The 18,008-nt window shown below is 44.5% G+C and overlaps 1 protein-coding gene across 1 annotated transcript; it reads right to left on the bottom strand.

Moving 5' to 3' along the window:
* Nucleotides 1–258: 258 nt before the first annotated feature.
* Nucleotides 259–17,502, bottom strand: LOC139755782 (glutamate receptor ionotropic, delta-1-like). The gene is made up of 11 exons (XM_071674404.1): nt 17,378–17,502; nt 16,079–16,224; nt 15,167–15,260; nt 13,263–13,433; nt 8,470–8,617; nt 7,830–7,981; nt 3,745–3,899; nt 3,178–3,487; nt 2,442–2,600; nt 1,049–1,192; nt 259–618 (listed from the first exon to the last, which is right to left on the bottom strand). Exons 2-11 carry the CDS (start codon nt 16,108–16,110, stop codon nt 418–420), a joined length of 1,566 nt encoding a protein of 521 aa, XP_071530505.1. The 5' UTR covers nt 16,111–16,224; nt 17,378–17,502; the 3' UTR covers nt 259–417.
* Nucleotides 17,503–18,008: the final 506 nt, after the last annotated feature.

Below are 18,008 nucleotides of genomic sequence, written 5' to 3'. Positions count from 1 at the left end.
TGGGGGGGTACTGTGGATGGTAATGGTGTGGGGTGTATATGATGTATATTCTTTATACGTCACAAGATGAAGATGTCACACAGACGGTCTGTTTCAAGACACATCTCGAGTGAAGTGTATCCCATTCACACAACACTGTACTGAGAATTACTCATTTGCCAAACACTCACTGTTATTTCGATCGCCACAGGCGTTCTGATGTGCCCGTCTGTCAACTACAGGGGTTAACTGCAGTGTCCCGCAACGTTCTACAGTGACAAGTAAAACGACCGGGTCTTCCATCTGTGTAATAGTTTATTGGGCTTCTGAATCGCAAGCTTCGCGTGTGTTTATCGTCAGCGTCTTCCGTTATCATCCGCTCCTTCCTACTGGCGTTGACCTTTCCTGGCGACCATTCGAGCGATCGGAGCGGCTCCGTCAGATGGCTCCTCTCCAAAAGAACTCGATCAGGAAAACGAGAAGAGAAAGCAGGTGGCCGATGGTCAGTATGAAGAACACACCCTGCATGTGGTCGATGCTCAGGGGTATCACACCGCTCTCCACCACGACCTGGTCGTCTTCTTCCCCTACCTCGCCATCTGCAGGTTTGTCTCTGTCTGTCGTTTTCTTTTCCTGTGCCTGTAATGGGAAGAATTTATGTTATATCATAGACGTAGCTAAGACGCCATTGGATAAACAAAGGCGTCTCTTCCTTGTAGTCATTTATTCATTTTGCTTTGTCGCTGTCTCCCGCGTTAGCGAGGTAGCGCAAGGAAACAGACGAAAGAATGGCCCAACCCACTCACATACACATGTATATACATACACGTCCACACACGCACATATACATACCTATACACCTCAACGTATACATATACATATACACACACAGACATATACATATATACACATGTACATAATTCACACTGTCTGCCCTTATCTATTCCCGTCGCCACCCCGCCACACATGAAATAACAACCCCCTCACCCTGCATATAATCAACCATAACACCGGGGCTTCACCTGTGGGTGTGGATGGGGCTAACATGGGAGTGTGGACGTTGGCTCACCTTCCTAGAGAGCCTGAGAGACTCCAAGAACCACCGCCTCACCAGCCCACTCTCCAGCATCCAGCTGATGACCCGGTCGAACTTCCTCTTGAGCGGGGAGTGCCTCTGCAGCGCCATGGCGATGTTGTATGGCGAGAAACACTCCTGAAACACTTGACACTCAGTACCTTGAGCCAGGTAGGAGGTCTACACACACACACACACACACACACACACACACACACACACCTCCCACACACAACACAGTCACAGTCGTATGTACAGTCAACTCGACACGTGAGATTTACACTCAGTCTATTTCTATATGACAGTCATTATATACAGTCGTTTCTCTATACGAGGCAGTAGCTACAGTTACTAATACAATCAGGTCTTTATGAAACAGTCACATTCATATGTACTGTTAGCACTACATATTAACAGTGGCACATCCAGTCCAGACTGTATAATGCAGTATTTCTGTATAGTTTAGGGTCATGTACAGTTATATATATATATATATATATATATATATATATATATATATATATATATATATATATATATATATATATATATATATATATATATATATATATACATATATATATATATATATATATATATATATATATATATATATATATATATATATGACTGTACAGCATAGTCAGTATCTCTACTTAAAGGTATTATCATTGCCTCATTGCAGAGAAAAGTACAGATCGTAAAGTTACAAAACTTTCAATATTACATATTTGGCTTATAGTAAACTTCGTTTTATTCTGGCTACTCTTTAGTTTTTTTCTTCTTTCATTATTAAAGATAGCGTAGACTTGATACGTCAAAAGGTCGTGGACAAATGAGAAGTGAATGATGACAAGTTTGATATTAAAGGCAACTGATGATATCTGAAGTGCTTACAATGTGGTAGTTATACAAAGAAATTGTTGAATTTAAGAAAACATCACTTCCCCTCTGGTGAAGCTCTGACTGGTGAAGTGACTGGTGCACCAGTCACTTCACCAGTATAAGGATCATGAGATCCTCATACTGGTGAAGTGACTGGTGCACTTACCTTCATGATCCTCATACTGGTGACCCTCTGACTGGTGAAGTGACTGGTGCACTTACCTTCATAATCCTCATACTGGTGACCCTCTGACTGGTGAAGTGACTGGTGCATTTACCTTCATGATTCTCATACTGGTGACCCTCTGACTGGTGAAGTGACTGGTGCACTTACCTTCATAATCCTCATACTGGTGACCCTCTGACTGGTGAAGTGACTGGTGCATTTACCTTCATGATTCTCATACTGGTGACCCTCTGACTGGTGAAGTGACTGGTGTACTTACCTTCATGATTCTCATACTGGTGACCCTCTGACTGGTGAAGTGACTGGTGCACTTACCTTCATGATCCTCATACTGGTGACCCTCTGACTGGTGAACTGGGTGGCGATGACGAATTCTAGGAATTGTCTGTTGTGAAGGTAGGCCGCTTGACCCCCCTTAACCCTGGGCCAGGCCATCTCCAGCTCCTGGTAAGCAACGAACCTCTCTGCCAGACTCTACGGGGGAGGACGACCCACTTAGATCGAGTTGCAGGTGGTGGGATATACATGGGCTGTGGAGGTGTAAATGAGTAGCGGACATAAATGGGGCGTATGTGATCCCTGTTAACTTGTAACTGGTAGAAATGGATGGTAGAGAGACACACATAGTTTCCCCACGTACACGTGTGGGTGGTAAATGAGTGGGTATAAGTGGTAGGTGGTTAAGGGGTAGATAGGTGGTTTGTTAAACGTGGTTAGATGGGTTTAAGTAGGTGATGGAGGCCCTGGAGGTGATATAGGTGGTAAAGTTATACGTGGTGGTGGGGATGTACATGGGTATCTTATGAATGACAGATGGATGATGGGAAATACACAGTGGGAGTGACAATTCCCTGGCTATGGTAGACGAAGGTGTCAGTCGCTTGAAATTGGTCAAGAGGAGCCTACGAACCCTGATCGAAGGCGCCGTTTTTTGATTCGGCACTGAGGAATCCAGCGGAAGGTGAGGATAACCAGTTACGTGAGGTCTACGTTAAGGTACGATGTTTGAAACCCCTTGTGTAAGTGAGAGGAGGCAACCTGTACTACTTACCTGTAGGTAAGGGTCGACAGCGGAGGCCAGGGCGCCCTTAAAGAAGGCGCCGAGGCCGGAGACCTCCATACCGGAGGCGTGGAGATCTCTGACCGTGTTCATCCCTGGGGGCCGGCGGGTCACGGTGAGGAAAGCGGTCAAGTTGGAGCAGTAAGCGATGGTGAGGATCATCGTGTACAGCCAGAGGAAGCTGACGAAGACGCGGGTGTAGTTCCCCCGTGGCGCCAGCACCTGCGGCTCGCGGAAGTGGACGCCGAAGGTGTAGAAGCAGGCGTACGACAAGGAACGCATGCTGTCGTCCTCGCCCTCCCTGTTTTAGGATGATGGCACGGGTCAGCCGTGGTTAGAAGGATGGAGAATGGATAGATGGACAGATGGACTGGACGTTGTATTTACGCTATAGTACACTATTCCTTATAATGAAATTACAATCTCTTATTTTAAACTATACGCCCCAATACAACACCATATAACAACACTACAGACACACTGTAACTCTACAGACCTCACTATAACACTGTAGACCACAAAGTAACACTGAGTAACACACTTGTCTCATCAACCCACCGTCTGCCGCTCCTGCAGGAGGCGAAGACGTAAAAGACGACCCCGGAGATTAAGAGTCCTACGAAGAGGGTCAGCCACGTAGTTCCCTGGAATGGTAGGGCTAAGGAGAGCCAACGGGAGACTGGGGGCTCGGTTCGAACCATGAAACAACTCACCTGGAAAAGCCATGATGAAGGTGGAATGGTTGATGGATGATTTGAGGTCAGGTTAGGGAGGAACGATGGGGTAGGATGGGTCAGTGTGTGTGTACATGGGAGTAGATGGGAGCACCAGATAGCAGACGACGTCGTAGTCGTCCATGGAAGTACATGGGAGCACCGGATAGCAGACGACGTCGTGGTCGTCCATGGAAGTACATGGGTAGCACCAGATAGCAGACGACCTCGTGGTCGTCCATGGAAGTACATGGGAGCACCAGATAGCAGACGACCTCATGGTCGTCCATGGAAGTACATGGGAGCACCAGATAGCAGACGACCTCATGGTCGTCCATGGAAGTACATGGGAGCACCAGAGAGCAGACGACCTCGTGGTCGTCCATGGGAACACCAGAGAGCAGACGACCTCATGGTCGTATATATGGGCACGTAGGAACGACAGATAACAGAAGATCTAATGGTGTGCTAAAAAGATGAGATGGGCAGTGTGGACCAAGGCATCTCACACAGAGCGATATTTCCTCTCTAACATCCCTATATAAAAAAAGAAATCAAACATTCACATGGTCGGAGGATCCTGAGGTGAGGTGGGGTGCGTGGCAGGCTAACCGTGTGTGTGTGTGTGTGAGGGGGCTTCATGAGTGTATCTACGTGTACCAATGGGGCATGATGTCACACCGGTAGGTACCCTGGCTGCAGAAGCGCAAACCCAAAACAAGCGTCGCCCCCACTCACTAGTTTGCCTCAGTTTACGACCCCGCGGACGATCCTATGAAACTCACATCCATTAATCAAATCTCCATCAGCCGGATGATACGATCATAGCAACATATTCAATCACCATTTACTGATAATTCTCATTAAATTATCCTAATAATCATGACAGAAATCAGTCTTTTTTTATTGGCCAACTACGAGCCAGTAAAACCGATTCGCTTGTCAAAGTGAGGAGGCAGTCTCGTCCAAGACCATCAACAGGACGGAGTGAACACATATCACTCAGTGCACCCCAGGACGGCCTGGGGTAAGGAGGGAGGGATGGTATGTGCAGATTTTTTTTTTTTTTCATGTGTGATTTGCGACGTGAACTCTGATCTGATATCGCCTTATTACTAACCCTGCAAATTGATACAGTACCTTCTTATCTCAAAGTGTTCCGTCGCGAGTGTGTTAATACGTGGTCACACCTACGTTATGTCGGTATATCTGGAGATGGTTCATGTGCCGGGGATTGGGTGTGACGTATTAGAAAAAATTAGGAAACCCTTATCAAACGATGGTATATATATATATATATATATATATATATATATATATATATATATATATATATATATATATATATATATTTTCCAGCTCAGATCTCGCGTGATTGTATTTGTGAACTGGACACAGTTGGGAAACGGGTTAATATTTTTGAGCGTGACATTCACTCCCATGTGGTGTCAGTGATTACTGAATAGTGTCAAATATTAGATATTAATCATGGTGATATATCGCGAATGGTGATCAATACGTGGAACAATGAGCGACAATGAGTGATTATAGAAGACTTTAGTAGAATATAAAAGTTCATAGATTATAGGTATGATCTAAAGACAGCATGATCTGGAAAATATGTGAAGTGATTAATTATGTGAAGTGATTAATTATGTGAAGTGATTAATCATTTGAAGTGATTAATCATGTGAAGTGATTAATCATGTGAAGTGATTAGTTATGTGAAGTGATTATGTGAAGTGATTAATCATGTGAAGTGATTAATTATGTGAAGTGATTATGTGAAGTGATTAATCATGTGGTGATTAATTATGTGAAGTGACTGATTATGTGAAGTGATTAATCATGTGGTGATTAATCATGTGGTGATTAATTATGTTAAGTGATTAATTATGTGAAGTGATTAATCATGTGGTGATTAATCATTTGAAGTGATTAATTATGTGAAGTGATTAATTATGGGAAGTGATTAATATCTTGAGTCACGTGACTCATGAATGATGGTTTGCACGTCCTTGCACCTGCTGGCTGGCGGAAGGTAAGTAACATATTAATCATTTATGATCTTAATTGGCCATGATGAGCCAACTGATTATATAAGGCATATGTTGCGTTTTCTATGGCCATCATGTATCAATTGGTTATGCCTAGCATTGTTTGGCCATGGTATTCAAATTGATTATATACAATATGTCCAGTGTAGTTTGACCATGATAATTCAACTGATTATATACAATATGTCCAGTGTAGTTTGGCCATGATAATTCAACTGATTATATACAATATGTCCAGTGTAGTTTGGCCATGATAATTCAAGTGATTATATACAATATGTCCAGTGTAGTTTGGCCATGATATTTAAGTTGATTGTTTATAATATATCCAGTGTGGTTTGGTCATAATATTTAAGTTGATAATTTATAATGTGTCCAGTGTAGTTTGGCCATAATATTTAAGTTGATTATCTATAATGTGTCCAGTGTAGTTTGGCCATAAAATTTAAGTTGATAATGTATAATATGTCCAGTGAAGTTTGGCCATAATATTTAAGTTGATAATGTATAATATGTCCAGTGTAGTTTGGCCATAATATTCAAGTTGATAATTTATAATATGTCCCGTGTAGTTTGGCCATAAAATTTAAGTTGATAATGTATAATATGTCCAGTGTAGTTTAGCCATAATATTTCAACTGATTATTAGTGATATGTCAACTGATATTAAGCCATAGTGTTTCAGCTGATTACAGGTATGATGCCCATTGTAGTTTGGCAATTTATCTTTCAACTAATTAGAGATAATATACCTCGAGTCATTTGACCATTACAGTTTACGCAAACTACATTTGGGTGGTCATGTTTGCACCGTCACATAGGTTCATATGTCAACCCTTGTTTAACGATCAAGGTACCAGTGATTACAGGTCATACGAGGGCAATAAACTGGGGGGAAACCCACATAAGGCTTGTTAGCCATGCGAGACCGGCAGTTTCGACGTGTACCCTCGGCTCTTGTCATTACAGTGAAATACTAAGAGACGCTAAGCGACCGGCACCTGGTGGCGTAACGCTTACACGACCGGTAGTCCGGCTGGATAGTGTTGACCTGTTTACCTGCCTGTGTATCAGGCTGGGCCGAGTTTCTATTCGTGACGCAGTTTAGAGTTTGATTTGTAATTGCGTGAAGCGTCATCAATGGTTGCCATACGCTCTGTTACCGTAAGATTGCGTAAAAAAGTCTATATATATATATATATATATATATATATATATATATATATATATATATATATATATATATATATATAAAAGGGGGTTACTATTTCATTCATTGTATGATTCGAACGCACGAAATGAGAGATCTGTAAGGCGAAGGCTTTTCCACCGAGCTAATGACACTTCCGGGTTCTTGAGAACGTTTTGAAGTCCGTTTTGCTGTACAGATACATTGGTGAGAGAGAGAGAGAGAGAGAGAGAGAGAGAGAGAGAGAGAGAGAGAGAGAGAGAGAGAGGAAATGGCAACAGTTCGATCACGTAGACGTGGCTTCGTCTAGGAAATAATCCTCAGGTTGAATCTTATTTTCACCGATCGGTCATGACGTAGTCCCTTCGTTATTTTCACCAGCTAGAGATGACACCGTACTGTCATTATTGTTTTCTACCAATCAGGTGTTGATGTCTGGATCAATATTTGCAAAAATGGATGTCAGTGTTGAAATCCAAGTATGTTCGTGCTTAATGGGACATGTGCAGAACACAGAGATACCCTCAGGCACCACATTCATTCTGCCACATCCATAATGTCGAACCTTGAGCATCTTAAATCGATTCCAAGTTGCATCTTCAACAATATGGGACCCCATGACTTCAGACCCGATACATCTACAGGTAGAAACTATAGTCATCTTCCCTATTTTTTTCTCCTAACCTCAGCGTCATAGGGCGCGCTGTAGTCCACAGCTCCGAGTCGACCATACGTTAAGAACAAGTTGGCTACGCCAATGTCCGCCTCATTCCTCGATAGTTTCCCCACCATCCCGGTCCAGGAGCCGTTTTCTGTCATGACTCCCCAGAATTCACCTGGAAAGAACGGGAAGAAAATAGCGAATATGGCTTTGTTATAACATAGGTAATAATAACGTTTATGGTCTACTCTAGTCCAACATTAGGGTTGAAATTAGATTCATGGGGTTACGAAAGCCTTCAGCTGGGTAGGAAAGAGACTAGAATTACTTTCAATTAATGAAAAAAAAAGTTTATTAATAACGTCTTTAGTCATATTAGCTCAGTTCTGTTATTCAGAAATAATCGAAGTTAGGAAACATTAAAAGAAAATTTAAGGAATGTTTTTCAATACCTCTGAATACTTAGAGTTTGTAAGAATGAACCTATACGTAGAGACAGTATGATATATAGTCTTACAATTATCTTGAAGTCCTGAAAACCGTGTTTAACGACTCTACTAACCAGCCAAACCAACCTGAAAGCCATGTATATGCAAGCCACTTGAAAAGGTGGCCCAAGGTCACCTGGCAGGCTTAAAAGAGAGGGTGTGTGAACGCACTCACCTGCCGGAGGCTCCTGGAACACAACCGTGAAGTTGAGGACCCACGAGAGTGCGTTGATCACTTCGATGTCAATGCCGTAGGGGAACTTGAGTGCGTTGTCCTCACCGCGATAGTACAGAACACTGGGCTCCCACTCGAAGGTCGACACCTGACGTGAGATACAGTTAGCGAGGGAACCTCCTTACAGGCACACATACAGTCACTGAAGGATACAATCACCTATGTATATACACAGGCAGACATACAGTCACTGAAGGATACAGTCACCTATGTATATACACAGGCACACATACAGTCACTGAAGGATACAGTCACCTATGTATATACACAGGCACACATACAGTCACTGAAGGATACAGTCACCTATGTATATACACAGGCAGACATACAGTCACTGAAGGATACAGTTACCTATATATACACAGGCAGACATACAGTCACTGAAGGATACAGTCACCTATATATACACAGGCAGACATACTGTCAGTCTCGTCTACTGGGGGGGTTTAGGCGAGTCCACGTACAGTTAGTGAATCCCATACAGTCACTGAAGGATACAGTCATCTATATATATATAGTCAGTCATTTATACATTTATTACAGTCAATTACATATTCAGTCTTTTATACAGTTACGTAGGCACCCTGACTTACAGTTATAAAGACCCTTATAAAGGGGTACAATTGGTAATGCTTACAGTTAGTGACCCATTAACGACAACAGTAAATAACGCGCGCGCGCGCACACACACACACACACACACACACACACACACACACACACATACACACACACGCACGGGACTCCGGGGTCAGTGATTAGCGTTGCTGACCATGAGTTAGCACGGGCTAGTCTTGGGCGGGACCCGCTTGGGTTCAAATCCTCGGCGTAGCAGTTGGCCCACGCCCAACCCAGGTGTTAACCCTCTCCTCTGGGACTGCCCCTTAAATGGATACCTGGCTTAGGCTGGTGTGTGTATGTGTGTGTGTGTGTGTGTGTGTGTGTGTGTGTGTGTGTGTGTGTGTGTGTATACGTACACAGAGGAGTGAAGACATGGTACACACATATAAGGTTAAACTCTCTCTCTGTAAAGCACACACACACACACCCACCCACCCACACACACACACACACACACACACACACACACACACACACACACACACACACACACACACACACACACATATAATACAAAGGAAAACAGTGACAAAAAAAATACCAAACAAATACAGGCACATGACATGATGAACCCACAAACCACACACAAAAACACAAACAAAACACAGGCGAATACAAAGAGGCACACATAACCACACAAATATACCATGAAATCCTCGCAGACACCAATGAACAAACACAACCACTAATAAAGAAACAACGACAAAAAACCGTAAAAAGAAATTCGTAAAAATAAAGATAGAAAACGCCGTAATTGAATAATGAGGCAAACTAAAATTTTCTCAAATAGAAATGATTTCAATATATATATATATATATATATATATATATATATATATATATATATATATATATATATATATATATATATATATATGTATGTATGTATATATTCCATTTAGAATGAAGAAACGACTACTGGAGTGTGAGCTGACAGTGAGAGAGGTCAAGGGAAAGTATATGTCTGTTCTTGGCCCTGCATGATGGCTGACGAAAATGACTGGATGGAGTAGGGTTCTGATGGCTTGGTCACACAGCGTGATGGAGTATTATCATGGTCGGGATACATTCGGATGTGGAGGAGTGTTATGGTGGACATCAGAGAATGGTAGGGGCTCTGAAATACGTCATGCATACAAAGAACGGTACTTCTTCTGAAATACGTTATACAGCAACGAATGGCGGGGCTTCTGAAATACGTTATACAACAGGGAATGGTGGGGCCTCTGAAATACGTCATGCAACAATTGCTCTGTGATGTATAGTGTAGTTCCATCTTACATTATTCAACCACGCGTACATGTCTCTCATCAGCAGCAGTTTGCTGTACTTTAGATGGCATCGAAAACGAAATCGAAGACGCTGTTGTTTTATACACCGTTTTCTGTGAGGTACGATAAGTTGGGCACAAGGTGGAGGGGGGGACTGGGATACCACTGTAAAAAGTGATCCAAGTCCATTTGTGAATCACTGAGAGTAATGGAAGGTTGATCGTTGGGACCAAAGGCATGGAAGCTTTACGAGCAGAGAAAGTAGAGCGCCTTTCCTGATAATATGATGTCATATGATGGATGGTAGTAAAGGCGAGGGTGAAAAAAGAAAAAATATATTACCAGGAGTAGAGCTGGGCTGGCGTTCTCTGGTCGAAGCACTACATGAACCACCAAATGATGTAACTGACCGTGATCAATAGCACCAAACGCTCCTCAGAGATTCAGTGTTCGGGATTCAATAGACTTCTTTCTTTCCTGAAGGCTATATTCAGGTTCGATAGCCATATAGCTTTCAAGACAATGTTTCAAGGTGGTTTTAATGCAGTAATCTTTTTTTTTTTCAAGTGTAGCCAGGATGGGAACAGGTCTGCATTTATTATCACTGGCTGTTACCACTGTATACAGGTGCCTCTTTCACAGGCTTTACGGACTCGGTGAATAGACCCCTTTTTGACATTACCCCCCTCCAATCCTATCAATTAATATTACTATTACAATTCTTTGTGTATTAGATATGAGATGATTTAAATATATTTCCCTGGGTCAAGGAGTGACAGTCAGTCAATAACTTTGAAACTACTCTTATCAAATACACAAAGAACTGTAACTTGAATATAAGTGAAGGTCTATACGAACTGGATAGCTTTGTCTTAGGCAGAAACTTGTAAACAGTTCCCTGTCGTGTCTACATAGAACTTTATGACAGGCATGATGATGCCAGACCCGAACACCACCATCCGGTAACGCTTCTTTACCAGTGGCGTCTTAGCTACGTCTCTTCCTTGTATATCAACCGACTGTTCTACGTCTTCTATCTCATTCTTGTATCTCTCCTGACGATGTGATCATTACACGAAAGTGCACTTGGGAACATATCGTGTTCCATTTTCCTCGTGGTTATCAGCAAATGCTGTATCACTGTGACCTCTTGCAATATATATATATATATATATATATATATATATATATATATATATATATATATATATATATATATATATATATATTCTTATAAGCAGTCACAAATAGTTTTCGTCGTAATTCAATGAGACTAGTAATTATAGGGAGCAGTCGATTATATACAGTGAGTGACAATTTCCATCTTTCTCCTCGAACATGTCTTCCACAATTTGCATTCTCCCCGTCTCTCCAGCAGGTGTAGTAGACGACAAACGACGCAGCACCTGTATGACGTGTCTTGCCTGAAACGCGTGGACAATAAAGAGATGTGGCAACAACGCAAGTAAGACACGACTCACTTCTGTTCCTTGAGTTACGCAGGCCAGGCTGTCTGGGCCAAAACCATTCTCGTCATCGGAACGTCTTTATGTCTGTCTTTTCCATTACAGACGTTCGATATTTGCACCACAGGTGCGTCTTTTGTACAAGAATAGCCCCACGCAATTTTGCAATCATGCTGTGAATAATACACACGCTACATTAATTTTCCCGCACCCCCCCCCCTCGCTTCCCCCACACCGCACCCCCTTCTCTTCCCCCAACACTCTAGCGAGACGAGGCAATAATATCCAGCTCCGGCGCCTCTTGTGCGAGTTCTTGCCGCTGGCAATTGTACATCGAGCCAGTTACGTGGGAAATGAGACGTTCACGTGTCTCTGTGTGCACGATACTGGGTGATTACTGACACGCTTGTAAAGCGTAAGTTGAGCATCTTGAGCAAGGCACTTCGGCACGACCCTTGACCACATCGATGAAATCGCCGACCACTCACTCCGGTACGAACAAGCCCTTAGCACGTTTATGACCTTGACCCTGAGAGAGGGACAGTTCAAAGGCGAGGGCGTCGTAACATCGTGGTCAAGGGTCGTACAGTCGTGCTCAAGGGTTGTACAGTCGTGCTCAAGGGTCGTACAGTCGTGCTCAAGGGTCGTATAGTCGTCCTCAAAGGTCGTGCAGTCGTGCTCAAGGGTCGTACAGTCGTGTTCAAGGGTCGTACAGTCGTGTTCAAGGGTCGTACAGTCGTGCTCAAGGGTTGTACCATCGTGCTCAAAGGTCGTACCATAGTGCCCAAGGGTCGTACCATCGTGTTCAAGAGTCGTACCATCGTGCTCAAAGGTCGTCCCAAAGTGCCCAAGGGTCGTACCATCGTGTTCAAGGGTCGTACCATCGTGTTCAAGGGTCGTACCATCGTGTTCAAGGGTTGCACGGTAATGCTGAAGACTCCAAACATATCAGCTTATGTATATATCTAAATTGAAATCATTTTCGCTGACAAGATTTCAATTTGACTTTGAAAATGGGTTCAAGACGAAATATTCAAATATAATCATATTTGTTTAATGTCAGCAAGCAACAGAAAATGCCAGGAAGTAGAGAGTAGCGTCAGGAGGCAGTAGGGTTGTGTCAGCTTGCAGCAGCGTTTTCAACAAGCAGCGGAGAGTGTCAGCTTGCGTAAGAACGTCAGCAAACAATGACGAGTGTCAGCAAGAAGCAGAGAACTTTAGCAAGCAATAAAGAGTGTCAAGCAGCAGAGAGAGTCAGCCAGCAAGCAGGAGGGAGTGTCAGCAAGCAGGAGGGAGTGTCAGCAAGCAGGAGGGAGTGTCAGCAAGCAGGAGGGAGTGTCAGCAAGCGGCGGAGGAAACATCAGCGAAGACCCACCTTGAGCTCTGCACCCTGCAGGTTGGTCAGCTTGTCAGGGAAGAAGGTGAGGGAGGCGCTGCTGGGGGTGACGACGGAGGAGGTTGTTCCACGCCACGTCCCTACCCTCCGGATGGTTCCTCCGCTGTAGACTGTGTTGGCGTAGACTCCCCAGTTCCCCTCCCGGCAAGACTGGGGACCAGCAGGGGGTGACAGTCAGGCGGAGTGAGGGGAGAGAGAGAGAGAGAGAGAGAGAGAGAGAGAGAGAGAGAGAGAGAGAGAGATGCCGTGGAGGGAACATGGAGGGAAGGAAGGAATACTGGAGGGTAGGAGCAGCTCTGGAGGGAGCAACGTGGGAGGGAGTTCGATGTAAATGGCAAAGGACAAGAGAGAGAGAGAGAGAGAGAGAGAGAGAGAGAGAGAGAGAGAGAGAGAGAGAGAGACTTTGACAACATTGCGGTTGATTGAATGGTGGGAGGGAAGACATGGGCAGGGACTGGATGGAAGCAGAGGGTAGTATTATGGATTTCATAGAATCGACGTAAGGGAACGACAAGAGAAGGGTCAGCCCTCGAGAACAAGTAAATATATATATATATATATATATATATATATATATATATATATATATATATATATATATATATATATATATATATATATATTATTCGGAGAATATGGCAGTTCAGCATGCTCCCCCGCCACTACAAAGTTGATGGAACCCTCCCTCACCCTCTGACTGCTGCAGGGCACGCAAGGAATGCCTCACCACAGCCCTGGAATGGACCAAACTCACGAGCCCAAAATGACCTCACCTACTAACAGACACTGGCTCTTCGTACGATGAATTATACTCGTCCCACTCACTATATACCACCAGCAGACAGTGGTGGCTATACCACTGGCTTATACCAACAGCAGACAGGTGGTGGCTATACCACACTGGCTTATACCCTTAGTTAACATTGGCGAACGAGTCCAATGACTACAACAGTTATAGGGAATGTCGTCCACTGCAGCAGTTGCTGTTTTAGCGGCAACTCAAGGAGATTCCTGGATCGGGAGTGACGGCAATTTCTCAAGCCCTGGCGTAGTAGGCCATCACCATACACCTCTCCCATACTGCTGGACGTATGTATTATTCTATCAATATCTTTACCAGTGGTACACTTCAGACTATGCGAACCGCGCTTGCCGCACTATTTGTTTCGAGAATCTGTCACTTCCGACATTGATTGTAGGTTTTCTTTTTTATCGTTGGTTGTATCGTTAATGAAAAAGAAAACAAAGAGTGATTACACCACTGATTCGTAGAATCGCAATACTGTATGGTTGTATTTCATGGTTATGACACTTGAGTATAGTAAGATGGGTGGGTCTTACCACCGATTATAACTCTAGTGTACAGTAATGGGTGGCGTGTTGTTACCACTGGTTATAACACTAGTATACAGTGGTGGGTTGCGTCTTGAAATATTCGTGAGAAAAAAAGATTATTTCTTTTTTTCTTTTAAACTATCCGCCATTTCCCGCATTAGCGAGGTAGCGTTAAGAACAGAGGACTGGGCCTTTGTGGAATATCCTCACCTGGCCCCCTCTGTTCCTTCTTTTGGAAAATTAAAAAAAGAAAAAAAAAAATGAGAGGGGAGGATTTCCAGCCTCCCGCTCCCTCCCCTTTTAGTCGCCTTCTACGACACGCAGGGAATACGTGGGAAGTATTCTTCATCCCCTATCCCCAGGGATAAAAAAAGATTATAGATAACTATAAAAGCCCTCATGAAACATATTACGGTTAATTACAAACCGTGATATATATATATATATATATATATATATATATATATATATATATATATATATATATATATATATATGTTCCTTGTTTACGTCCAGCAATGTGTGGTTCTCGAGGACCCGGGTCATACCTTGATCAGGCCCAGCAGGTGCTCCGTCTTGATGCCCTTCTTCGACAGCGCCAGATGCTGCAGCTCCTCCCTGGACGCCCCCACCACCACGAACCTGGAGGCAAGGTTAGGTTACTGGATGAGGTACCTGGAAGCCCCCAGGTTGCTGAAGGGACCTGGGAGCGCCAATCCCACCACTACCATGGTTGTTGGAGGTACCTGGAAGCCTCCACCACCACTACCATGGTTGCTGGAGGTACCTGGAAGCCCCCAGATTGCTGGAGGTACCTGGAAGCCTCCACCACCACTACATAGTTGATGGAGGTACCTGGAAGCCCCCAGGTTGTTGGAGGTACCCGGAAGCCTCCACCACCACTACCATGGTTGCTGGAGGTACCTGGAAGACTCCACCACCACTACCATGGTTGCTGGAGGTACCTGGAAGCTCCCAGATTGCTGGAGGTACCTGGAAGCCTCCACCACCCCTACATAGTTGATAGAGGTACCTGGAAGCCTCCAGATTTCTGGAGGTACCTGGAAGCCTCCGCCACCACTACCATGGTTGCTGGAGGTACCTGGAGGACATCAGCATCTCCAGAACTCTACTAGAATATTCCCCTTATCTCAAGAGGTCACCGATGACCTCCACTATCATGGTGGCATCCGGAGCTCAGATTACTCCTGGCCGGCCTCGTGTGTGTGTGTGTGTGTGTGTGTGTGTGTGTGTGTGTGTGATTGTCCTCAGACCTATGACAATATTGCCTGCCGTCTTCATACTCCTGGCAGCACCACTCAGCCGTCGTCCTCGGTGCGCCACCGCCATGGCTCGGCGCCCAAATCCTCGTACGGCACAAAGACCTGCGTCGAAACCCTATACGACACTGAACGTCTCGTCCAATACCACTATCGTCAAAAGTCAGCATATGTCCCTACCTGCCGTGGAAGTCCCAGGGATCTTCAGCCATGTTGACGAAGGTCAGGAGAGGCGTCGGGTCCTGAAGAAGGAGCAGGTACCCTCGACACTGCGTTCCCCCCCACACCAACCCCAGCAGGTCCCCAGCGGCACGCACCTCCAACACCTGGGGTGGGGAGATCACGCAGATAAATGTTATCTATATAAAAGAAAAGCAAGTAAAAGGTCGAATGGGAAAAATGAGAGGACCAGACAAGCGTTTATTCTCAACAATGTCGTCTTCCTGAAGAGGATTTTTGTGGAAACTAACAGAGAAGAACCAGCGCCCAAGCTCTTTCAGTCTCCCTTCTTACTTATTCATCCATTATAACGTATACGTCAACCATTGGTTTAGATGGATGCTATATAGCAGTCTGTGATCTTTGCCATATTTCCTGTTGTCTGTGCACTTTTTTCTATGACATTACTGCATCTCGAATGATATACGCTGTTGATCCTACATATCTCCAGCCTCAGTGGAGTTAAATCATCTCCTAATTAGATTCTGTCAATATATCAGTGTTCCACACAAGCACATCAACATTTCGTTGAAATCTTGAACGTAAACAGGATCTGGACTCCGAGTTCAACAGGCGAAACTATTTCTTTTAAAGCGTAAGGTCCACAGGTCCTTCAAATTCTAAGTGTAGGGTTATATCGCTTGTCATGAATACCAAACTAATAAAAGATAAAGAATCTGATGTGTTAATCTCAGGTCAAAGACATCACAGAGTTCCTCGAAATCTACTGTCTTCTCGTGACTGTGTTAATCCTTAAGTTGATTAACCCAAATTTAATTTTAGGATCGATACTCCAAAACCCTGAAGTGACTATAGAGATAATCATATAAGTGTTAGAATAGACGAAAAACATTTCAAGAAAGATACACCGCAGTATGTCGCAAGGCAAGGTAGAGTCCTTTCTTAGTTAAAAAGGAAACAAAATGGAAAACGTACAAGAGACATTGAATATCTATCTATCCATCTCCATTACATGGAGGTATACGTCACCATACACCTGTACTTGTTTATAGTTGTAACATAATGGGTGTATGTCCTTGAATTGTCTTCTCTATGTACTACAGTGAATCTGTGTGTGTGTGTGTGTGTGTGTGTGTGTGTGTACGATCTTTCTTTCGTGTCTGTGTTCATGAGTGTGTAATGTTGTTCCTGTCTCACCTGCTTGGGTTTAGCCATCTGTCTCCCCTACACAGGGTTGGGCAGCTGGCTCACCTGCCCAGACAGCTGGCTCACCTGTCTGGTGTTGGACAGCTGGCTCACCTGTCGGGTGTTGGGCAGCCGGAGCAGCTGGGGTACGATGCTGGAGTGGTGGTAGGGGTAGTCATAGGCCACCACCAGCGAACACCGCCCCAGCTCCTGCCTCACCACATGAGCCAGCAACTTGGTCAGCGACGCTTCCTCCGTCCAGCTGAGCGACCAGGTGTTCTCCCTCCTGTACCTCAACACTGCTGACGCAGCTCCTCTGTCTTTATCTTCCGTAACACCGGTGTTGTCAGCTCTCCTGACCTCCCCTGGCTTCTAGTGAGGCCGAGTGTTCGTTGTGTTTCTTGATGAGCCTCTGGCTTCACAGTCTCCTTTGTGTTGCCAGTTTGGCGCGTTGGCCTGGAGTCGTATCCTCCAGGGGCATTACCGGAGGTGGACCTTCCTCCTGTAGAAGGCGTTGCGGCTCGTGTATCCTGGGGCGTCGCGAGGGGCGGAGTGGCTAGAAGGAGCAGCAGCAGGAGGAAGAGGTCCCACCGCCACCACCATCGTCGGCCCCAACCACGGCAGACAAGAGTCGGGAGGAACATGGTTCCTGTAGACCCTCCCAGCAGCGCCTCCTGCAGGAGAGACCTAACAGTTTTTATGTTGAAATATTGAACACACACACACACACACACACACACAAACG

Source organism: Panulirus ornatus, chromosome 20, assembly GCF_036320965.1.
Source record: "Panulirus ornatus isolate Po-2019 chromosome 20, ASM3632096v1, whole genome shotgun sequence".
NCBI classification, from domain to species: domain Eukaryota; kingdom Metazoa; phylum Arthropoda; class Malacostraca; order Decapoda; family Palinuridae; genus Panulirus; species Panulirus ornatus.
Note: the sequence above shows the minus strand (reverse complement) of the source record. Positions and strands in the feature narration are given on the sequence as shown.

Excerpts from the sequence above, each read along its gene's own strand:
- LOC139755782 (XM_071674404.1), bottom strand. The coding sequence starts at position 16,110 with ATGGCTGAAGATCCCTGGGACTTCCACGGCAG. Across the intron at positions 8,618-13,262 it reads TGCAGGGTGCAGAGCTCAAG|GTGTCGACCTTCGAGTGGGA; the intron begins GTGGGTCTTCGC and ends ATCTCACGTCAG. Across the intron at positions 2,601-3,177 it reads CTGTCGACCCTTACCTACAG|AGTCTGGCAGAGAGGTTCGT; the intron begins GTAAGTAGTACA and ends CCTCCCCCGTAG.